The sequence below is a fragment of the Simochromis diagramma genome, unplaced genomic scaffold (genome assembly GCF_900408965.1).
Source record: "Simochromis diagramma unplaced genomic scaffold, fSimDia1.1 OVJJ01000816.1, whole genome shotgun sequence".
NCBI lineage: Eukaryota > Metazoa > Chordata > Actinopteri > Cichliformes > Cichlidae > Simochromis > Simochromis diagramma.
The window spans coordinates 786,398-811,113 of NW_024386908.1; the positions used below are offsets into that span (position 1 = coordinate 786,398).

Below are 24,716 nucleotides of genomic sequence, written 5' to 3' on the forward strand. Positions count from 1 at the left end.
TCTTTCCCCTGAAAGTTTTACTTCTATCTTTGCTGTTGTGAAATCCTCCTGTAAATTCAGGCTGCCATGTCTGCTCCTTATGTCTCTTTTAAGCCTTTTGTGGATCCGGATGTTCTCTTTATTGAGGAATCCACAAACAAAGCTGAGCAACCTGTTTATTTAAAAAGGCCCATGCTGTGTGTGAAATGTGTGCAACTTTGTCTTTGTGTCTCTTGCTAAATGTTCGTGATTGTTATTTAAACACTCCCTCTCCTCTTCCTCTGTTCACCACAGGGCAGACAGATAGACAACCACACACTTTCACAACTTACTTAAAGACTAATTTATTATTTTGTTTTGTTTTGTTTTTTCCGTTTCCAATAGCCAGTTTCCTGGGAAAATATTATATTTTCAACTGTGAATCACCAGATTTGTTGTATTTCTGTTCTGTGTACCATCACTGTTTGTTATTCATTTGTTACTCCTCTGTTCTCTGTTTTCTTGTCTCCCATCTCCAATCTGTTGCTCTAACATTTTTGTTCACCGCATCTTTCATTTCTCTCAAACACACACGTATCTATGCTTTCCACTCCAGGTTATTGGCTGTACTTGTCCTGCTGATTTAACTATAGTAAAACTCTGTTATCTGTAAATCTGGTGGGATTTTGTCTTTCACTGCATGTTGAAAAGGGGATTTTAAAGGTTGACATCTCAATATAAGCTGGACACGTCTGACAGCCTGGTCGTACTTCTTTTCCTCAAATTTGACTGAGAGGCAGGCTGGATCACTTTGAGCGGCAGGAGAAGGAGAAGGGGAGGCATCAAGCCAGTGAGAGAGTGGTGACCTTCTGTCACAGAGCTGAGGCCCGATAATCTCACATCAAAGTCTCAGCTCAGACTTGACTGCAATGGGCCCTAACTCCCTGAGTCTGTATAAAAGAAACGTCTTCAATTAGAAGACATAGCGCTTTCTTTTCAGATGAAACTTTTGAAATGGAGCTAGTGCACCGAGCCAGTCGAGACATAGTCGTCTAAGCTCATTACAGCCACCTGGGGAGTTGGAGCTTTGGGCAAAATTAAGTTTATTCAGATATACCCTGGTGTATGTGGATAAACTTTTATCTTGATGACACATAAAAGTTTGTGCAACCATAAACTTCCTTTTTGAGTCTGCCCATGCTTCAGACACAGCAGGATAAGATTGCATCAGAACTAGCCATAAAGAAAAAAACACAAAAAACAGGTTTTGCAGGCTTTAGCTGACATCAGTGACCTTTAAATGCTTGCTTTTTGCCAGTGCAGGAAGCGTTCGCGTCATTTAAAGCACTGTAACGCATTGCAAGTGAGGCAGTGCATTGAAAGTATTCTGCAAAGTCATAATACTCTGCGTGAATAGCAGCTCCTATACATATTCTGTATTTATTGGATTCATATTTATGATTATTTTCAAATTGTTATTGAACTATCTGCCATATTTTAGACTCTTATTACATTTCCTAAATAAATGTGGTGTAAAAACACTATGTGTCTGTGTTTACTGACTTTCCAGTGGGTTAGATATGAAGCTGTAGTTTTTAATATGGCAGTTTTTACAGGGCAGGCAAAGAAAGACATTTTTTTTTATTTGTAAATATAAGAGGATTGTAAGAGTAAGATTAGGCTGATTGTTAGTGCCATCGATTTTGCGTTTAGGACAGGAAGAGAAATGGGTAAAATCTGAAACCCAATACGATCGAACCCCGATTAATCAATTAGCATGCTGTGCATTTTACAATTGAAACAGAGCTGTAGCCATTGGGACAGGCTCGCTGTCACTCCAGAGAACCACCAGAAAATGCTTTAATTGTATTTGCAGCTCGGGGACTGGCCCGCCTTTGGCGATCGCTGGTTGGCTCCTTTCAAGAGCGCTTCCATTTGCCGTTCTCCTATTGGCTGAGAGAGCTTTCTGTTTTGGTAGCCTGCCAGATGCCGTCTGCGAGGGGAGGGAGCCGTCTGCCTTCCGCTTTGGGCAGAAGGATAGACACACAATGAGTAGACGAGGCTGGGTAGAAGCTCCACTAACGCCGCTGTAAATATATCCATCATTCACTGAGGCCAGAGAAACATGGAGAACCAGGTAGAGTGGCTTTTGTGTCTCCCGATGCTATATGAACTTTTCAGGCTGTAAATGGCAGCAGGCTAAGCGCTGGCTGGTCAGGAATGAATCCTCTGTTCTGCTAGCCAGAAGAAAAAAATGCTCCTGCTGCTAATGAACTCGTAGTTGTTTGGCTCTGGAGCTATGCTAGCTGGGCACTCATACATCGGTATTTACCGCTAGCTGAGCTCAGTCTACTACACCATTCAGTCAGTACCGCTGCATAGCTCTAGCCACAGCCAGGCACACAAAGAGAGCTACAGCTACTGCTTTGCTGGCTTTAAACAGCACATGCACAACGTTAAACAGCACGAAGACCAGTTTCAAGTCGAGGTTTTGTACCGCCGAGCTAAGCTAATCTACCTATGAGGACAGTGTCGGCCGTTGGCTAAAAGCTAAGGAGTCGCTACAAGGCGCCGGGGGAGAGAAACCTGGAGAGGCGGGTGTTGTCTCCAGTGCCAGCGGCCTGAAACCTTAACATACAAAGCAAATAAAACCAGCAATCTGCGTACATCATGCAGTGTCTGCATTATTTGCCAGCACTTGGTTAATGTTTAATGGTCATCACCTTCGTGTGGCATGGTGAAAAACTGACAGGCTCCGTGTGTGGCAAATGTTGAGTCCAGTAAAGATTTGCTGCTTATTATAAAGCAGAGAATCCTCAGTATAAAACATAATTTTAAAGGCTGGTCTGTAAACTTTGTGATCTTGCAGTGTCGTGCCTCGACATTTTGTGCAATCCACATATAAATTTGCGCAGTTAAAATTTATGACACCATAAAAAGGTACCTAATTTATTTCACAGAAACAGAAAAGAGGCTAAACCAAATTACATATCTGCTAACTGTAAAGTAGATGCTGCTGAATGGGTTACTCTCAAAATGCCTGAGGCTATTCAGGACTTATTTCAGATGGCTAGGCCACACACACCCATGGAAAGTGGCTCAGCCACTTTCTTGGAACGGGTCTCCGCTCAGCTTTGGCCCCTTTGAAGTTTTAGTGCATCCAGAGGAAGTCTCCTGCTACAAGTTAAATGCTTTCTCTAGCTGTACTTGTGCTACGCATGTTACCTTTGTTACATAGGCAAGATTTGCAAATAGCTTTTCCAAACACTTTACACAAATATCACACGCACTGGCATTTCATGTGTACACATTCAAATTCTACCTTGATCAAGGGCACACCGATGTCATTTTGTAGTGTGTTCCCATTGAACGGAGTTGCTTTGTTCCTAAAAGTGTTTGCAGGGAGTATGTCTGGCCTCACTGATCCAAATGCACTTCAGAACACTGAGATATATTTGCAAGGTTGTTGGACTAGATCTCATTAGGTTTAAATTGCTCTTTCAGACCCAGAGAAGGATCAAGTTTAGACTAAAAATGGGGAATTCAATTTATTGCATAGTCCAACATCATGACATTAGCAGCGGGATAGCAGCTTGATTAGTCATACAGCTTTCTGTGTGGACAGCAAAGGAGCCTCTTTTTTTCTCTTTTCTCGTGCTCTGATCTTTGTGGCATGAACGCTGCAGTTGAGATGACAGGATGAGTGGTCGTGCAGCTTTTCATAATCCTCACACGCTCGTTCGCACACCCTATTTCCAATGCTCACTTGTTTTCTTTGGGTGCTGCAGATAGGCTATTTGTGACTCCCCTGTGGCTCCCAGGGATTGACCATTTTCCAGTACAAGTAACTGTTTCACCTCTATCCACGTTATCTCGTAGATTGTGCGGTACGGGGAAAGAGTTCAGCATCCCCACAAGACAACTGGTGTTGCGCGCTTGTTCGTCCCCTTTCAGGCAAACTTTCTGACTTTTATTTTAATCGTTCATTTGCTGGAAGAGATTAACACGGTCATGAGGGGTGTTATTTACATGGCAGCTGGGAGTTCATTGTTTTCATGGGAGCCAGTGTGTCTGCCAAAATTTGTATTTCCCCTCAATTGAAGCACTGTGTGAGTGAAAGAGAGAGGGGGCATGCACGCATCATTTCAATATCGGTGGCTTTGTGTTATTTATTTTTTTATCCCATGCTTTGGCTTTGATGGAAGTTAGCTGAATAACTGTGTCTCCACACGCCTGTTTGCCCAGCTTATTTTAGTAGAACTAAACTGAGACGCAGTTTGACACTCTGGTTCCTGTGTATCTGCACCAGTGTTGAGTTCATTTCGTGTCTTCATAATTCTGGCTTTTTGTTGTCATAAAGTTTAAACTGTTTAAATATTAGAGGAATTTTTTTCCTTCTTTTTTTGTATATTCAAAATCATTTTGAATGTTGTGGTGAAATTTTCGTTGCTTCTCTGATTTGGTTTGGGACTGCTCATAGAGAGGAACATCTGAATATGTCACCTTAGATTTGGAAATGTGTAGACGACAGAGATTTAATAGCTTAATTTATCAATTAACAACTGAAGAAAATAAATCTATAAACTAACTGATAATAAAAATAGATGTTAATTGTAAACTTTCCTGCAACTGCACCAACAAAATGTGTTTAATGGAAGAGTACACTTCTTGTTTCATCGTGTTACGGCGTTATCGATAAATCGGCCGATTGTTTTCTTAAATGATGAGTCTGAAAATGATCCAGTCTAATAATCAAGGTAGTGGTGTCAGATGACTTGCAATGTTCAGCCATCACCCCACAAAAATATTCAGTTTATTGTCAAAACAAATGAGAAAATATTTCTCAATTCAGAAGGTGAAACGGGAGAATATTGATATGGACTCGAAAATGTTTTGATTGATCTTTTTAGTCATCAAAAACTTGCACACTCGTTTTCTGACTATCAGCTAATTAACTGCTTACCTCGGGACGGGTTTCTCCGTCTCGTTCTCTTAATTCGTTTCATTATTATCATATTGCACGCACTCCTGGAGCTAATTGCTTTTTTTTCTGTCAATTTTTTTTCTGCTTAAAATTTGTGAGAAGAGATTTTTTTCCTCTGATTCTTCATTTTGCTAAAGGATCAATCATAATATCAGAGAATGAAGAAATCCTCAAATTCCCTTGTTTTAGTTTTTATTTATATTTAAATGTTTTTAAACTTTACCTGTTACTGAAATCACTTCATTTTAGCGCTCATTCTTTTTTGTGTGTTTCCGAAGCACAATCAGCATCTTCCTCTTTGGCTCGTTGTCATCCTGATTTTTATGTTTGCTTATCACAACCCTGATTTTTTTTTTTAATTTATTTTTTTTTTAAACCAGCTCCTCCGGGGGACGGGGGGCACTGATGATTGGAGGGAGTCCATGGCGGCTCGCTGTGGGTGTGGTGGAGTCTGGAGTTTAAGGGCATTACTGCCACAGAATGGCCGGGCAGAGCGCCAGGCGGGGAGGTGTATGTGCATGCCTGTTTGTGTGTGCGTGTTTGTGTGCGTTCGTGCTGGGGAGTGCCAGACCAGCTCATCTCAATCCTGTCCCCTCTAATCCCCCCGCTCGGTCCCAGCTCACGAGCTCCTCGGTGCAGGGGCCAAATCCCCACATTCTTCAGTCCTCCCCTGGACATAAAGTGCCTTTCTGTCCCCCGCCCGCCTCCACCCCTCGCTTCCCCTCCTGCGCTCTATCTCCACCAGCACTGTGTCACTTGCGTGGCCCGCTGCTGTCATTGTTCTTGGCAGACAGTTGTGGCCCAACAACGCGACCCTCTTCTGGACAAACCTTTTGAGATTGTTCTGCTCGGGCTCCTAATCACTCCCATTCCACTGGGAGCGTCCCTGCATGAGTCCGGCTTTGTTTCTGTCCGGCCCCTTTCCACTCGAGTGTCGAGTCCTAACACTCGAGAGATTCAGAGGTTTTGTTCAAGGTGGAATCGCGACCCAATGAATAATTGCTCCGTGGATTAATCTTACAACTGGCTTTGCTTATGTTTATTTCATAAGCTACCTCAGCTTGGAAGGTGTCTTTGCTGCTGTAATTTGTCACTGCCAGGGACCGGGATGCAGCCAATAGCACGGGGCTTTGACTTACAGTCATTATCGATTGTAATGCAGTTGATAATTGACTTAAAATCTGTAGACAGTTGTTATGATTAATAGCCGACTCTATAAAACAACTGAAGTAAAGGTAAGCGGGTTTGTTTAAAGGTCACGGTGACGTCATCGCCCCAAAAATGAAAGATTTCCAGTTTTAATCGTATTTAATGGTTTTGCAGTTGGATGCAATGTTTTCAGGCCCAAAGCAAAAGCTGTTGTTTAGCCAAGTGTCGGAAACCCAGAGATTCATTATGATGTTACAGAAACATGGGAACAGCACAGAGGAGAGATGGCCGACAAAGTCTGGCTGTAGTTGTTAAACTGACTGAAAATCTTTGCTGTGTTCAGTGATGCTGAGTTTTATTAAGCTATTAAACGATTTGTTAGTAAAATATAAAAATGAATGAACTATTCCATTAGTATTTATTTCCTCTTTATTTGCTAGCAGGGTACTTTAGTGCAAGCTAGTACTGAATGATGTTAAAGGCAAAAAAAAATCTGAGTATGTCAAACCAACTTAAAACTGTGTGAGCTGTTTTTGTTTTCTTCTTCTTAATCATTAATCGAGCAGTTTAGCGGTTAGCACATTCACCTTGCATGTGAAAAAAAAAAGTGTGGTTTGAGTCTGGGAGGCTACACAAACCCAGCCTCAGGGGTCACGACCTTAGTGCCTGTCCCAAGCCTGGATAAATGGGAGGACTGGATCAGGAAGGTCATTCGGTGTAAATCAGGCCCAATCACACATGCAGATGTCTCTCTGTGGTGATACGTTCAGAAATAAAGGTGCTGCCAAAAGCACCTTCTCCTTTATCATAAATCTGTGATATCAATCCTTAGAAACCCCCTGCCTCAGATCTAACGCAAAGAAGGGCATTCCTTTCATCCTCAGATATTTCTTCATAAGAACAAATAAACTACCGCAGATTTGTTTTTTTTAAAATTAATTTTAATTTGTGGGTCACATAGTGGTGCATTTAATGCTGTCACCTCCTGAGTTTGAACCCCCGGCCGGCTGGGGGTCTTTCTGTGTGGAGCATGTACCCGTGTGCCTGCGTAGTCCAAAGACATGCATGATTGGTTAATCAGTGATTCTGAATTAGATGTAAGTGTGATTATGAGTCTGTTATCTCTGCAATAGACTGTCGAGGGCGTACTGGACAGCGGTTAAGAAATATGGATGGACGGACAGATATTATTTGAGTTGGCCTCACTTTTCCAGCACAGATGACATTTAACAAGCTTCTTAAATGAGTTGGGTCCAAATCAAAACATGGTTAGTCCTCTAACAAGACAATGGAAAATGTCTGCTCAGCGTTTATGTATTTATTTTTTCACCTTTTCGCTGACTCCGAAAACCAAAAACAAGAAAGTTGCATAGAAAATAAGGTGCTGATTATTAGTTGGTTGCAAACTAGGAGGTTTATCCTGTCTGTGTCCTGTGTTGTATAGATTTAAAGCCCCTTGACTTTGGCTGATGAATAAAAACTGACCTGAGTATTGCCTGGAAATGTAGGCAGAAGCCAGTAAAGTTCAGGTTGCTTTCGTCCCATAAAAATCTCAAGGGATTAATTTTCTGTGCTTTTCTCACTTCTACGTGACAAAATGTCAGTATGAGTTTCTCAGTCTCTTAAATCTGTGTTTTGTTTTTGTTTTTTGTTTTTTTACAATACCTGAAATTATGGTTTTGCTCCCATGCCACAGCCTGTCCTTTATCCCGTCTTCCTTCTCTCACCCCAACCAATCACAGCAGATGGCTCCGCCCCTCCCTGAGCCTGGTTCTGCCGGAGGTTTCTTCCTGTTAAAAGGGAGTTTTTCCTTCCCACTGTCGCCAAAGTGCTTGCTCATAGGTGGTCATATGATTGTTGGGTTTTTCTTGGTATCTATTATTGTAGGATCTACTGTACAATATAAAGCGCCTTGAGGCGACTGTTGTTGTGATTTGGCGCTGTGTAAATAAAACTGAATTGAACGCCTTCATTCTTGGTATTTAAAGTACTCTGTCTGTCTCTTTTCAGTGCACTGTGCAGGTAAAACTAGAGTTGGGCCACCGAGCTCAGCTAAGGAAGAAGGTGACATCAGAAGGCTTCACCCACGACTGGATGGTGTTTGTCCGAGGCCCAGAGACTGGTGACATCCAGCACTTTGTAGAGAAGGTTGTCTTCCGCCTGCACGAGAGCTTCCCCAAACCCAAGAGAGGTAGGACAGAGCAATAACGACATGCAAACATTCACACAACCACACATTTTCATTCTCTGCCAGTTTATTTTAAAATCCCACACAGTGAAAACAGCCGGTGATTTAAAAGAAAAGGCACCGAATCTTTGAGAGGGAAACGGTTTTGTTTTTCACTCCTTTTTGTGATTTTATACAGATGACACATTTCTTCCTGTTACATATGACACGTGAGAAATTGATCAGATTTCTAAATGTTGAAATGAGGTTGTTTGTTGGAGGTCAGAGTGAGGGCAGGCAGCACAAAGATAAACTGTACCGCTGTGACAGCCCAGTAGGAATATTGTTGTAATTTTCTCTTTACGCCAATAATGAGTCCACTATCATTTAATGCTAAAAACACACAATCCTACCAGAATAAAAGCATGCTTCTCACTAGTTTGTGCCGCCGTTTTGTTTTTGCATCCCTTTAAATTAAGTAATGTGAAAATATCCGGGCATATTGTGACCTCGACAGAGTTTGTTACAGTCGGTGGTTTATTTATTTTCTTTATTGGGGGTTAAAAAACATATTTGTCTCTCTGCAGTATGCAAGGAGCCTCCGTACAAAGTGGAGGAGTCGGGCTACGCAGGTTTCCTCATGCCTATTGAGGTTTACTTCAAGAACAAGGTGAGAATACCTGAATGCATTAGAAAATGTTAGTTTTTCTAAAAGTTCATTTTTACACGTGGCTGAGCTAAAATGGTTAAAACAGGAAAAAGCAGAGAGAAAAATCTGTGATGCTCTGCAGAGATCTGCAGGAAAACTGGGGGGGGGAGGTAAAAAAATCACTGACCGCTGCAAATAACGACACAATCACCTCCCTTAGAGATGCATCTCAGTCTGAATGGGACTTAAGGCTGCCTTTACACTCTCACAGGAATGCAGCATATAAGGAGAAATCAGGCTTTTCCAGCAATACCCATGTTAATCGGGTTAACTCCTTAACTTGATAGAGAAAACTGGGTTTCCCTTTTACTTGATGTGCACTTAATCAAGTTACCGTCTAAACCAGGAGTAATGCAATTACTTGTGGCCGTATAAAGGCAGTGATGGTTCAGAACCTCTGGTGGAAAAATATGTACACTATAAATCAGAAGTATCAGCTCTCAATGATCACATAATTGACTAATTAAAGGCTGGGGTACTTTCTATCCTCTTATGGAAAATCTAAGGTAGACGTTAGAAACATTAGACTGGAAGCAGAGCCCCCCAAAGCTGAGTAACCAGTGATTACTGGCAAGCAATTATCAAACCTGTAGTTTATTAAACTAAGTTAAGTACACCTGTGATTTCCACTTAGATCGGCTGCACACGCGTGATTATAAGATGAGCCATTCTGGACTTGTTAGCCGTGTCTTTCTGCACGTCTAGATCATGCCTCCACATGACAAAGTGTTGCTGGAGGATTTGAAGTCATCATGAGATGAAAGCTTTTAATCAATAGTTCTATTAAAGAGCCTCAGGACAGCTAATCAGATCAGATTTGTGGTGGCTGTCCTCTTAAAATGGCATCATGGGTGCTCTGAGAGTTTGCACAGATCCGACTTGCAAAAGACCTGCATATAAACAACATGTCATAAAAACTGCCGCAATAGCCTTTGCATGAAGAGAGATGCGGCGAATATTTGGAGCACTAGATAAATTTGTTCGGTCATATCTCGAACCACAGTGTGTGCACTCTGACTGAAGCGTGGGCCGGGCGTGTGATTACAGGTGACTGCACAAGTGCAAAGGCGTTAGGAAGGTGACGTTTATGGATGGTATTATTATTTGCTGCAGACGTACCAAAACACTGGCTGGATGACTCTCGGCCTCCAGGAGCTCGTAAGAAGGAATATCCCCGATGGCGATGCAGAGCCTGCTCTCAGAGTACCCGAGTGTGCTAGCTGACACTTTTAAAATATTTTACAGGGAAAAGCAACGATGTCTTTAAAGGCAGGCAAAAAGTAACTAGAGTAATGAAAGGTGTGCTGACATCTGGTGCATTGAATCGCGTTTGTTGTGGCTCCATTTGTGATATAGTAACTCGAAACTGTCGGTTTTTAATTTGACATAAGGGCAGATACTCTTGTACTTTAAAGTAATGCGATTACCTGAATGTTAAATGATTCAAATCTGTAGCACCTTAAAGTGATGTTGCAGCAGAGTGCGCTCCTGTGGTAAGCCGTGTTATAGGATCCGTTTCACTTTAGGAGAAATGCTCGTATGCAGTGCTGTGTTAGTGAAAGGCTCGTCTGGTGTGGAAACAGTTGTTTCTATTAGTGACAGCACCGGCATCTTTATGTCAGCCATTGAGAAGAACGATGGAGGAACCGCTCTGCTTGCATTACGATACAGGGCCTGTGCACATTAGTGTGCCATCATCTTCTGTAGTCCTTTGTAATGTTAAACCTTTGAACTGCTTCCAAAATTGCAACATCCTCCTTTTAAGTGCGAGTAGCTTCTGTAAACAATGAGACGAATCTGTCAGGATGATCCAGAAAAGACTTGAAGGAAAGTGAAGAGGAAAGTAAATATTAGCGACCATTAAGCCATCATCGCGGTTACTTAAAAAACTTTATTTATAAAGTCTTTGAAGAGTGACCTAATGCATGTGCCTGTGTCGCTCCGCTCCGCCGCTGTACAGCTTCCCTCAGGAATGTTTCTTATCAGTGCTCCAGCTCCAGCATTGTCTCTGTTCTGTTGACTTTCCGGGTTGACGGTGCAGTCATTCAGCTTTTATTGTGCGTTGTGAAATGTCTATGACTGAGTGCCACACGTGCTGTGTAAGGACTTTTAAAACCTTCATTCTTCTTCTTCTCCCTGTTCAGGAGGAGCCCAAAAAAGTGTGTTTCAACTACGACCTTTTCCTTAACTTGGAGGGCAACCCACCAGTCAACCACCTGCGCTGTGAGAAGCTCACCTTCAACAACCCCACCAAAGAATTCAGGAGAAAGCTGATCAAAGCTGGAGGGGTGAGGCTGCCTGACACTTTGGCTCGTAGCCAGGCTGACTGACTGAGAGCTAAATGGCTGATCAAAGTGAATATCAGACGCTAATAGTAGCGAGTGCGGCACACTGTATTTTAGCGTTAACGTGGGAGGAGTCGTTGGCTCGAAGTGTTTTTTTCCTGTTCTCGACTCCCATTTTAATCCTTTAAGAGCCGCAGATAACCCGCATTGAGGAGATCACTTAAAGTCTTAAAAAGCATTGATTTACGTTAAAAAGGGGTCTTAGAAGGAATTAAACCCTGAGATTTCACTTTGAAAAGTATGTTTCTTCTTCTTTGTGCTCTTTTTGTGTGTGTGTGTGTGAGAGAGATCGGGAGCTGCTGGGATGTTACACACTCCTTTGCCCGAACGCTAAATAGGGGATTGTGTGAACACGAGGACGCTGAATCGGTTTAGTCAGCACTGCGGCTGATAAATAAGAAAGTGTGACTTTTATCAAAACCTTGTGTAAACTTAAATAATCCACATATGCTGTAAATTGTTACGTTGTTACATTATTTGAATCAATTCTATAGTTTGAAAATGCTGCAGTATTACTGATCAAATAGCTTTTGACTCTTATGTCCCTGCTGTTTCCCCCTTTGGCTAATGAAGGGATTTTTATACAGTTTAAAAATATCTTTAATTTGGCTGAATAATGTGATCCTGTTTAGGTGACCTCACGTCAGAGACTCATTTTAACCTCCTAAGAACCGAACTCTTTCATAGCATTTTTAATTTCTTTTTGCTGTTTGGGCTGATTGAGACCTGATGGATGTAAAAACAAAGAATTACATGATTATTTTTTATTTATTTACCTGATTTTTGTTTCTGCATATTTAAAATTGTGTCCTAGGACAGTGGTGTCAAACTCCAGGCCTCAAGGGCCGGAGTCCTGCAGGTTTTAGATGTGTCCTTGATCCAACACAGCTGATTCAAACGGCTAAATGACCTCCTCCACATGTCTTGTAGTTCTCCAGAGGCCTGGTAATGAACTAATCATGTGATTCAGGTGTGTCGACCCAGGGTTAGATCTAAAACCTGCAGGACCCCGGCCCTCGAGGCCTGGAGTTGGACACCCCTGTCCTAGGAGGTTAATGTAACTCCATGGTGTAGATGTGTAAATGCTGTAGTAGCCATTAACCTCCGAGCCCAGAGTAGCTGTACATTTAAGGTGCTGCACACCATGAACACTCAGTTCATTGGAAATTGATCAAACTTGAGCTGCAGGAAGTGAGGACAGCCTTTATCAGCTTTGCTTTTCGCTGTTTCTGTATCTCGGCTGCTGCAGCGCGTCTTCCTCAGTATATGCTTCTTTAATACATTTTTATTTGCACATAAAATAAAATTCATCTATGATACATTTCTTATCTTTTATACTGATTCGGTTTGATTTTCTTTCCAAACTCACGTATAAAGCCCACTTATAAATCTATCGGGGAAAATGAACATGTGTTTTGCTTCAGTTCTCAGAGCTTGCACCTATTAAAGCCTCTTTTTTTTTTTTTTGAATTTCAGGTGTTGGTGGTCCCCGAGGGGGCGGAGGCCATGTCAAGGCCAAGCCCAGACTACCCCATGCTCCCCACCATCCCCCTCTCTGCCTTCTCAGACCCCAAGAAGACCAAGACCTCTCACGTGTCAAAGGTTGGTGAAGAAATGATCCCGCTAGACCGTTTTATTTTCTCTTTGCACCTCTCTCATTCATCTTAAATTTATAATCGGCTTTATTGGTCAACTCCAACGATTGCATTTTCTAAAAACACACACACTGTCTGGGTAAAAGACATTAACAAAATCATTAAATCAGCCTTCAAAACAGCCTGACTCAGACTTCTAATCACTACCAGCTGTTTTTGAGCATCTGTATGCAGAATTACTCAGCCTGCCAGGAAAGGAGGGATATCAGAAGAAAACGGGAAACTGATCCCTTTACGTTTACTCTGCCAGCTCACAGGCCAGCACAGAACTGACCTGGTACGGTCTTTCTTAAAAGTGGGGCAGGAGATTGTCTTTCTAAGTCTATTCCTTCTCTCTTGATAAAATAAGGAGCTGATAAAGCGATAACAGGCCCCTGTGTTCTTCTCGTACGCAGTCATTTGTTAAAGCCTCACCATTGTGGCACGCGTGCAAACGAATGTCCGTCTTTATTTCGACATAGAAATGCGCGTTTCATCAGTCCCATGATTATCGTGGCATGAGTGGGTGTTTGCTGAGCACCAGCTCGAGCTGGAATGGTTTCATCCAGCTGTGTCCATCTGCTGACACGGAAAAACTCGGCGCAGGAAGTCTCTGAAGACGCACTTCTTCTCCAGTTTTTTTTAACAGTATGATAAAAGCTCTAATGTGCGCATCAACTTTAATAGTGTCACTTTGAAAAAGCTGTAAAACTGTTTGCTGATAAGTGGGCGCTGCCTGCCAGAGCTCTATTAAAAGCTGCTCTGGTGACTCTGTGGCGCGTTTGTTTGCACATTTGCATTTTTATGCCTCCGTGCCAGTGACAGCTGTGGCTGAGGAAATATGCTTCGGGGTTGATGATGTGTTTTTCTGCCCCATTCTCACGACCGATGTCTCAGCAGCTCTTTGAGGAAAATTATTCACGTTTGGCACAAACTCAGGAATTGGTTAGTATCTGCTGGTCAGAGTCACTTATGCACCTTTTCGGTTATTTGTTGAGATCAGACAGAAATGTCAGCTTGTTGCACTCGGACTGGTTTTTCCTTCACCACTCAGTAGTGATGACCTTATGTGGGGTCAGAAGTTTGAAAGAAACCTGAAAATTATCACCTTAAAACCGATGGCTTGACCAGTGATCCCATGGACTCGCTCTGCTTGGCGCGCCCAGTGCCCACTAAGTATTTCAGCAGCACCTGACGATACGCAGCACTGTTGAGGTTGTTGAGACCTGTGTCTCTCACCTCCTCTCTCTTCATACTTTGCTTCCTACTCTATAAAATTATTAATAAACTTGGTCTGAGAATTGTTAGGATTTTGCAGTGCACGACAGTCTTCTACTGAAGACTGCTGTACGGTGTGGAAGTGTGACGTCAACGGTAGCGCCATCTGCAATTGGTCTTGCAGGGAGCAACCTAAACAAGTAGAAACCCTGCTAAAGGTGGTCCAGAGCTGCACGAGTCAAACCTGGAAATGTTGGAGGTTGTGGGGGGCGGCGGCTAATGCTGTTTCCGAAGCTCACTAGAAACGGAGCCATCGTTGATTTTCCGCACGCTTCGTCTGCTGCGACAAATCGCGTATCACATTTGTCCAGCACCATCAATACGTTTCAGTGCGTTTCACGCTAATCGGATTCCAGCGACGCTAACGACATTCCCATCAGCAGCAGCTCCACATAGCCTTGCTTGTTAACAGTTACAGCTAGCCAATAGAATCAGCTAAGATCTCGAGCCTATTAAAGACCAAGATGCTGGGACTGGAACTGAGGATGTCCTCATTCAGCTCTGAGCGATGGTGAGCTTCATACAGCTGTTAGGCAGATGTTATTCTGTTTACTAATTACTGAGACAGTCACATGTAATGTGATTACATGCCAGACTGGAAAGGCTTGATTTGGGAATCTTGGGAGGACACAGTGCGTTTGTACTCGAGGCAGCTGAGCTGATATTCTGTTTGTGGCTGTTTGAGCCAAATGGTCGAGGAGAAGAGTCGATGATGATGATGATGTTTCTCTCTCTAGGAACCCAGCAAAGAAGGAAGTGGAGGCAGCAGCAAAGGACCCAAACCACACAAGTTAACCAAGGAGCACCGAGAGCGGCCACGCAAGGACTCTGAGAGCAAAGCCGCTTCAAAAGGAGACAACGATAGAGACGGAAGCAGCAAGCCTGGCCGCGATCCTTCCTCTTCCTCGTCTTCAAAAAAGCCGTCAGACATCAAAGTGAAAGATGAAGTAAAGGTCCTCCCCAAGGCGGCCTTCAAGGAGCCTAAAATCACACTGAAGGACTCAAAGATGGAGGGAATGTCTCCGAAAGGAGGGGGGGCCGGTAGCGGCGGAGGAGGCGGGGGAGGAGGTGGCGGAGGGCCGCCGGAGCCCAAAGCACCGGGGAAACGACCGTCCACGGTGGAGTCTCCCAAACCGAGCGCTAAGAAGCAGAAGAAGGCCAGCTCCGAGGGGCCGAAGGGGCCCACCGGCAGCGGGGCCTTCACAGGAACCTCCCCCCGTGTATCGTCCTCGTCCGCAGCAAACCAGTCGTACGCTGAGAAGAAGCCTCCGAAGGAGAAGGGTCGCTGGTTCCCAAGCAAAAACGACACGCAGGAACTGAAAGAGGCCAAGAAACTACAAGACTCAGAAGAGTCGAATTCAGAGGATGAAGCATCGTCAAAATCAGAGGTAGGAGGACGAGACGGTCGCTTCAGTCAAGCTTTGAAACGGGAAAATGTTTGATGTGAAAAATTCGTTAGTTTCTCTTGAACAGACTGAGGTCTTACCCGTCCATTTAAAAGAAAAAACAATGCATCATTACATCGTGAGCCCATCTGATACTCGGTCCCATGAGTGTCGTTGTTGTCTCTTCATGGACTCGTTGATCTCTCCTCCTTCTCTTTACAGCCGTCGGTTCCCTCCAGTCCTTCCACTCAAAGCTCCAGTTCAGATTCCAGTTCAGACTCTGACTTTGAGCCGGGACAGAAACAAGGACAAGGTACGGTTCTTTCAACTACGACCCATTTCACATAAAAATAGAATTTCATTAGATACGATTATTTAATTTAATGAGCAAATTTAGACCTTATACAAATTTTGGGTGCTGAGAATGACGGAAGATGATGGTTTGTGTGACTCGTCGCTCAGGCCCCCTGCGATCCATGGTGGAGGAGATCCAGTCTGAAGAGTCCGATGATGATGACTCCACCTCAGAGGAAGAAACGCCCATCAAAACCAACCCGCCTAACCGCGACTCTCGGTCAGTCCCCCAAAACACATCCACTCTTTGCACTGTCACGCTTTCCTACACAGAAATCGGTGACAGAAACATGCACATCAGTGAAGAAGTCATTATCAGTCAGCTTACATGTGTGACACGCTAGTGGGAAAGTCATGGTATGTATGCTAATGCTTGATGTTTCAATTCCATTAAACAAATACTAATGTTTTGGGCTTTTTAATGCTTTTTAAAGTGTTTTTATCCTGTAAAAAAGGAGAAATAAAGCGGTGAATATGCACTGTGTCTACGGGAGAATATAAGCTGCACAATATGCATCAAACAAGTCAAAGTTGGAGCGTATTAACTGATCATTTTTCCCTTTTTATAGTTGTGCTGAGTAGCTACATGTGCAAAAAGCGTTACTGTAGTCTAATAACAGGGTGTCCTATCTAGACCTGTCTGCCCACCTAACTTTCTCTTGTTGTTATGTTAGAAGGCAAATTCTACTCGAGGGTTAACTCTGCTTACAATGGACAGTAGGAGCGCGCGAGGCCTGTGTGTGTGCATGTCATTGACCTCTGACCTCGCCCTGTACCCCTGTCAGACTCAGCCTGGACAGCGAGAGCGACAGCAGCGACGGCTCCCACCGCCCCAGTCGAGACCCCGCCCCGCCCCCACAGAAACACAGCTCCTCCAATAACAAAGTGAGTCACAGACCTCACTCTGCTGCACACTTTATTAACGAGTCGTCTCATTAGAATAATCTCATTACTTGTGTCGTGTGTTTGGTTCGCACTCACTGTGGGACGAGCGGTTTGCAGTACAAGCTGTGAGTTTATTGCTTTTCTGGGGATTTCATTCTGTATGTGTGAGTTGAGTATAGATGTAGACCATAATTCAGGCCGTGTGTTTAAGGGTGATGCTTAAAGCGGTCTGTAGCCATTCACCTGGCTCGCACTTGCATTCCTGCTCCTTTTTTGCAGGTGGTCTCATCACTGCCTCTCTATCAGTATGCCCCCCCCTTACCATCTTTTACATTTTTCTGTTGTCTCTGAACTGCAGGTGTCTGTCCGAAAAAGCCCAGATTCCTCGTTTCGCTCGGAGAAGGTGATGAAGAAGGGATACGACAAGGTAGGAAGGGTAAATCAAACTTTTTATGCCTAAACCTCACACACACACGAGGCTTTCAGACAGCGTTCGGGGGCCACATTAATGGATTCAAGATGCAGTAATGACCAGTAAATTCATCCAGCTATGCAGACAGACTCTGGCCTTTGAACCCATAAACACATCTTTCTTCTTTCTTCGATGATTAAAGTCATGTTCAAGTAGCGTTTGGTAAACTGATCTTTATTTTGTTGGAAGAGTCCAAAACTTCAGTCCCTCTAAACTTGTTATGGTGTCAGTCAAAGAGAAATCCATGTCCAGCACCAACAGATTAATGTTTTTGTCTCTTTGAGTTACTAACTTCACCATGTTGATCAGACTCGTGTTTTTCTCATGATGGTAGTTATTTATTTATTGCCCCGGCCGCTGTATCTTTGTGCTTCTTACACCGCTGAAGATTTGGGACCAGATCTTCCAGATGTTGCTCCGTGAAGTATGAGAGTCTAAAACCTGCAAATGCTGCATTTAAAAGCCCCCAAAATCTGGAGAACACATGCGACCCTTTATAGATTCCCCCGTGAAGATTTATTGGCTGAGGTGGTGACTGAACCCCCATCAGCACCTCATTTAGACTAAACGTCTAAAAGCAGAAGAGATTCTTTGTTCCTGCTGTTACCTCCTGCTGGGATCGATTACCACAAAGCTAAGATGGAACATACTGATCGGTTGATAACGACAGAACTGATGCATCTAGTCTCTGAATCAGTTTAGAGTTCCCAGTTTTCCCAGATGGTTCGTCTCGTGTATGTCGTGCATGTGTCCTTTATCTCCCCGATGTAGAAGAAAATTCTCTCTAGAGTCACAATTTTGTGCTGACAGAGTAGGAAGACTCTTAAACACTTTATTATCATTATTATTATTATTTTTAAACTCCTTGGACTTTATTCTCTCCTCTTTTTCCCTCCTGTCCCATGGAGCAGGCCTACACAGAAGAACTGGTGGACCTCCACCGCAGACTGATGGCATTAAGGGAGCGTAACGTCCTGCAGCAGGTGTGTGCTCGTGCCAAAGCTAAATCACCCTGTGATGCTCTGATTCTGTGAGCGTGCGGTGCTAACGGTTGCCGTGACGTTAACTGATCTTCCTCTCTCTCAGATCGTCAACCTGATCGAGGAGACGGGCCATTTCAATGTGACCAACACCACCTTTGACTTTGACCTCTTTTCACTGGACGAGTCCACCGTCCGCAAACTACAGAGCTACCTGGAGGCGACCACGTGACAGGAAGTGGAAGCCGGCCCGCGGATGGCGGAGGCGGCCTCGCCGCTGCGTCTGCTCTTTCGAGAGGAGACGGGTAGCCGGATCTGTCGCAGCTCTTTCGTGGGACTGACTGAACCTTCGAACAAGCACACACGAAGACACAACTCCACCACCTACGCTCGACGCCGGGGAGAGAACTGGAGGAGGAGCAGCGGGAGGCGTGGAAGGAGACGCCGGAGCGGCAGAACTCCGTCTGCAGTCAGGATTTTCACTACCCATCTCTCGTCTCGAGTCCGTGCAGTGGTGTGGAATTCACCCCACAACCCCTCCTCCACCCTCCTGCACCCTCATTGCTCCCGCCTCTGCAAACCTAATACTTCCCCCTCCTCCTCTTCCTCCTCTACATGCACACTCCTTACTCGGCAGAACACTCCGATTCTTCCCCCCCACCCCCGTTGTCAGCTGGAGCTCATTTCTCTCTCGACATACTCTTGAGTGTGTGTGTGTGTGTGTGTGTGTGTGTGTGTGTGTGTGTCCGAGCATGTGTGTGCAAGCACTGCTGAGGTTTAAGGGGAGATGTTGTCTTTGTGGTCACTGACTTCTCTCTGTTTGCTTGAACACAAACAGCCAGTTTGATTCTTCCCCCGAGCATACACCAACATATAAAGAATTAAGGTAGCACTTTACTTTATTAGCCACCTGTTTAACATTAATAGGCACATAAACCTCAAACAAATGGATTGTGACACACTATAATGTAGTTGTAAGCAGATGCGCGTTTCCTCGTGTTATCATATTGATCAGAGTTTAGGAGTTAAAGCCCATAAAGACTTTTAGTTCTTCTTGTTTTAAGAGGTTTTCATGCATGAAGCAGTTTTAGGAGCAAAAAGACGAGCTTTCATTTTCTTCTTCTCTTGTTTTCCTCTCACACGTTACTCAGAGCAGTAAAAGATTCACTTACTGAAAATACTACTAACGTGGTTTGGGCAAGGGTTGCAGGAGGTGTGATGCCGGCTCAGTCGCGGCGTACGCACCAGAGCGTTAGCTGCTCTGTTTGCACACGATCTGACACGACGAGAACGTTTTAGAAGAACGCTGCGCACCGGAGAGGTCCGGTCTGATAATTGTGCTCATTACCTGTGACAGCTCTTTGCCACTTGTTTTTCTAAGCCCGGTTTGGGTCTCTGCAGTAAAGATTTGGGGACTGGTCTTTCACTTGAATTCATTCATTCCCCTCTGTGGCAGTAAAAGATGGCGCACGCGTCTTAGAAACTCCTGTAAATAAAAGCCAGAAAGCCTTTTAGTCCCGACTCTAAGCTACAAACAAAGGCGGCGTCCTGTAGGAGAAAAGGATCATACACTAGACAACCACTGTTATATTTCACTTTTTTTTAAATAGAAATACGTTTCAGAGTAACATAGTCCCGTTCATGGCATTTTCTTAATGAATTATACTCATCGTCTGTCTGAACAGCGGGTGTGAAACCTCATATGTAATTATAGTGTGTTATAAACCAGTTGTTGAGTATTTGCAGTGCTCGCGAATGCTCAGCGTGAGGCTTTAAAGCAAAGCGGTACCGAGATTCACGCACATGTTTGCCTCCCGGGTCCTTCCAGCTTTGAACACTGTACATGAAGACACTGAGACGTGTGCTGTATGTGTGCGTGACTGAGCTTTCTGTCGTCTGAACATCTGAAAGCGTTCTCCTCAGTTCCCCCTCTCCTTCCTCGCACTGAAAGCTGAGCCTTGACCTCCTACCAACAGCGACCCCTCCCTTCGCTCCATCCCTCCACTTCACCCCCCCCCTCGTCCACCTCCTCCCTTCTTCCCATATCGGCGTGCATGAAAGGGCTCGACTGCTCGCAGCCGGAGCAGCGGAGGGTCACTCCTGAATTGCCTTTTAAGCGTTGGGTCGGGCACAGTAAGGTGGGGAGAAATGGGGGGAGGGGGGGTTTAAAAAGCCGTGAAAAAGTAGCCATACTTGTCTCCCTGATTCCAAAAATTATAAAAAAAATAAAAAATAGGGGCCACGCTTTTTTACATTTTATTTTTCTACAAGTGCATTTTGTGTATTTATTCCCAGAAACCTGTGAGCTATGAATGTATATCGCTTTTACTTTTCTACGGCTAGAAACAGCCCCACTCTAGTGCCTTTTTCCTGCGACTTGCAGTGTGTATATGTGTGTGTGAGTGGGGAGGGGGTGCACTCTGTTAGGCATGCCCACACAGATTGAACCCCACCCCAGCCCCCTCCTCCCCTTGGGGAAACTAGTATTAATTGGAATGCCTGACTATCCAGTATTTTCCTAATAGCTTCCATCCCTGCTTCTCTCCAGTGTCTCTGTAGGCTGTCGCCCCTTTTTATCGATAATATTTCCACTCATCGAGCCCTCTGGGAATTTTCAGAAGGCGGCCAAGATTTTGTTGGCCAGTTTTGGAATTAGGTGTTTTAACGCGTGGTGGTTCCTTCCAGTGCGTGCTGTTCAATAGGCTCCTCCTTCAAGCAGCGTTAAGCGTACCAGCTAACAGCCAAGCGTCCGATATCAAGTCGCCAGGCACTTGAACGGCATCGCTAATAGATGTGAATGCAAGAAAATAAAGACGCTGGTCTTTACATCAGGAATCGGACTGATGGTCTCACAAAGCTGGCTTCTTCTAACTAATCGGATCAGTGACTGTACGCTGCGTGGCTCATTCTCTGTAAAAATGATGATGGTGATCAACATATTGGCTTTATGCGCTCAACATCTCAAACATTTAAGACGTGTTAAAAAATAGTTTAACCCAGAGGTAATGATATTAGAGACTAGACTGTACTTAGTTTGTTTATTTTAAAGCCAATATTGATATTAAAGGCTTTCAATAATCTGATCTAATTATAATGTAAGTTTATGTTGAGCGGTTTTCATTTTCTTCCCCGTTGCTCTGCGGTGCTTCGAGCCAGATCTTTGGTGTTTGTGAGCCTACTTCGGCTCCGGTAAGCGTGCTAGCCGTGGTGATTTATGCATTAATGATCAGGACCTAGTCAACAGAGTACTTGAACAAAGTCAGAAGTGACAATCATCAGTAACGCCCGCTTTAAAAGTTCATCGGAAAGCACGTCGACGCACTGAAATGGTGTTGAATGATGGAGGTCGACTGCTGTAAACGATGATGAGCTTTTGTGTAGTTGAGAGTACTTTGCACAGTGATTTGAACAATTTAACTCTAATTGAATTGGCAAAAACTATCCTCGCGTGTTTAGTGTGACCTCATTTAACAGACACCATCCCACCAGGTCGGAGAAGCTCCGCCTTCTCCTCCTGCGGTGGACTAAAGGCCAATCATTTGTATGCAATAGTTTTCTTTGCATCAAACCGTACTGTAAAAAGATCATAACACACCAGAGAAGCACAAATGTCGCTTTCTTCACTCTGTGTAATAGAGTCCACTGTAATATCTACTCTTATTTTTAGCTCCTAGTGTTTGATTATTGTTTTCTCTTTACAGTCTTTGTATTTACTGTATATCGTTTACTTGTTTTTGTTTTCTCAGACTCTGTCTATGCTCTATATATCTATAACGCTGCTGCAGAAGTTCCCCCTAACGGGATCTTCAGTTTTATCGAACATTAATGACACTACTCTCGATCGTGAGTAGCTTCCTGTTGCGTAATCTGAACAAACGTCTGCTCGACACATTCAGGAGCCAGTTTTGTGAGGCCCAAACGAGTCAGGACTGAGCACGAGTTCTGGACTTATTTGGGGCCTCGATGTTGGTTTTTGTGGCCCCCTTTAGGCTTCACGCTCTCTCAGACACCAGCCCACTGATCTCCTTCCTCGCTTTTTCCTTTTCCTGTGCTTCTGCCCTGACGTTCCGATAGCTTTAATACTTCGCTCTCTCCTTCTGTTGCCTGCCTGGCTCGGCGCCGCACTCCCTCTGCCCTTACCGTAGACGCCTCACGAACACGGACGATGTCTCAAAATCAAAACCGGCATCAACGCCGCCTCATGTGCCCTGCAGTAGCCCCCCCTCCCGCCCCTCCCTTCTTCCTCCCTCTGCGCCACCTTCATTTTTCCCGAGGTGTGCCTCTGTCAGCAGAACTTCAGGCCCGAGAGTGAATTTTGCAGCCGTGTGAGTGACGATAGTGCATCTTGCCTGCGTGTTTGTCAGCGATGGGAGAGAATTTCCAACGAACAACTTTCCTCTCTGTCCTCTGTGCACCGATGTGGGAACTTGGAAGTCCTAGTTCATGAACTCTGACCTTTGACCGGGCGCTCATTCGGTCCCTTGTGGTCGTGGCGGAGACAGTGAGTTAAGTGGGAGAAGCCCCACTATGTACCCACAGTCAACGTTTTATTTATGGACCTCTGCACTTTTGGCTGTGATGACTTCAGTACTTAAGTAGTTACCTAAACTGTATTTTTAAGGATTTTATACAATATTTACATGCAATACAATATGAATTGAGTTTGTTTTGTTTGCCAACCATTTGTTTCTTATTTAATTGTCTTTTATTTTGGCATGTGTTCTCGCTATTATTCACAAACATGCCTGTCGATCTGTTTTAGGCATAAGATGTTGGGGATGTTCCCTGTAAAAATTAGTTTTTTTGTTTTGTATCATGATTCTGATGACAGCTGAACACCGAGAAGCACGTGTTTGGGCGGGCGGGTGAAAAACAAACAAAACAAAACTGCTGGATGAGCTAAACTTTATCACCCTCTGCCCCGAGTACAAATAACTGGACCACAAGGCGGGACGTGAGGAGTCCACACTTTGGTTCAGCAGAAGAAAAACGGTTTGTTTTTCTGTCGTGTCCAGTTTGGGTTTTCTGCACGTTCGTAAATGTGCGCGCCCAAACGTAGACTGTCATCTTCATTTTATTATGTTAGGACAACTTGAGCCTGAGGAAACACAACATAGAGAAACAAGAGTTGCAAAGTGGGAGGAGATGCTCTGGAAGTTAAAGTGCTATTCATTTTTCCTGGTTTGTTATTTGTTTAAATGTTTGAACCCCTCTCTGGCTTGGATCTGCATAAAACACTGAAAACTGTCTTAAATATTAATATCTGTCTCAGAAGATGTGCTTTAATGAACTGCAACTTGCAGCAAGCAGTAAAGATGACAAGCCTGAGTGATTATCGTTAATGTTGAGGAACATTATAGAAGGGAATGGGAGATAGATGGGAGAAACCCCCCAGCTGTCCCTTCCCTTTGCAACTCTGTGCACAGGGCTGTGAGAGTGGAGCATTTCAGCTGAGTCTATATTATATATAATATGTGTTTAATACAGCAAAGGTAGATTATCTACTGTGTGGATCTTTAGAGGATGAGGAAAAAGCAAAAAAAACAAACAAAAAAAAAAAACAGAGAAAATGGTTCATTGATAATGTGTGGAGATGGGCGGGGCGGGAGGGAGGGGCATGTGCAGACGGGGTGTTTCCTGTGTCAGTGGTTGTCATAATGTGTCTGTGACAAGGGGGCAGGGTTGCCTGTATTTATAAAGGGTTTGATTATTTTTCTTTTAAAGGGGCGGGGCGAGGGAGGGGGGAGGGCGGCGTCTGAATCCATGTACGAGGTCGAAGCGACGAATGGCGGGAAGAACAAATGAACTGGATGGCTGATGAACAATTTTGGTATTTTTGAAAAAACAAAAAAGGAAAACAAACAAGCTTGGCATTACAACGCCACCATGTGGCCGTATGATGCAAGTTGTTAACGAGGACGAAACATGTTATTTTAATGTTATTTTTATGTTCAAATCATATTATTAATAAAGTCATTAAGTACTGTTGTCCCCCCTCCCCGTGAGTCCCATCCTTGACCGCTGCGTGACCCGCTGCAAGGGTTCGAGGAAAGTTCACGTGACGGTCATCGCAGGCCGCAGGGTTAAAAGGACAAGCAGCAGGCCGGCTCATAATGCTCGTGATGCATTGACCATCTATTGAGGAAATGCGGCTGTAGGGAGGGACAGTTATTGGCGGAGGCTGATCAATAACCCGGGAGGCTGCGTGGACCTTTTGGCCTGTCGCAGCAGGAACAGCGCAGGTGCAGATGAAATAAAGATGGCTGAACGCCGTTTAGCAGCTTCGCTTTCACGCTCTTGACGTCGTTCGTGCCGGTTCAGTGAACGGAGACGATGTTAATGGTTCGGGCAACACAACAGTCTGTGCTGTGAGCAGAACCGTGAGGTCTCTGGTGCAGCCCCTACTTTATGTGCTG

The 24,716-nt window shown here is 44.2% G+C and overlaps 1 protein-coding gene across 2 annotated transcripts; it reads left to right on the top strand.

Annotated features, from left to right (window-relative positions):
• The first annotated feature begins 1,891 nt into the window (after window positions 1-1,891).
• On the top strand, window positions 1,892-23,852 carry mllt1a (MLLT1 super elongation complex subunit a). 2 transcript variants are annotated; one of them, XM_040035121.1, is made up of 12 exons: window positions 1,892-2,095; window positions 8,102-8,282; window positions 8,846-8,928; window positions 11,112-11,255; window positions 12,789-12,914; window positions 14,962-15,612; window positions 15,832-15,922; window positions 16,072-16,183; window positions 16,749-16,848; window positions 17,207-17,284; window positions 18,232-18,303; window positions 18,407-23,852. In XM_040035121.1, the coding sequence occupies exons 1-12, from the start codon at window positions 2,084-2,086 to the stop codon at window positions 18,530-18,532; spliced, it is 1,776 nt and encodes a 591-aa protein (XP_039891055.1). In that variant the 5' UTR covers window positions 1,892-2,083; the 3' UTR covers window positions 18,533-23,852. The 2 variants fall into 2 exon arrangements, with proteins under 2 accessions (XP_039891055.1, XP_039891056.1); XM_040035122.1 differs by having other exon boundaries at window positions 17,207-17,275.
• The last annotated feature ends 864 nt before the right edge of the window (window positions 23,853-24,716 follow it).

Coding starts and splice junctions, on each gene's coding strand:
- mllt1a (XM_040035121.1), top strand. Junction 8,283..8,845: donor CTTCCCCAAACCCAAGAGAG/GTAGGACAGAGC, acceptor GTCTCTCTGCAG/TATGCAAGGAGCCTCCGTAC. Junction 17,285..18,231: donor GATACGACAAGGTAGGAAGG/GTAAATCAAACT, acceptor CCCATGGAGCAG/GCCTACACAGAAGAACTGGT.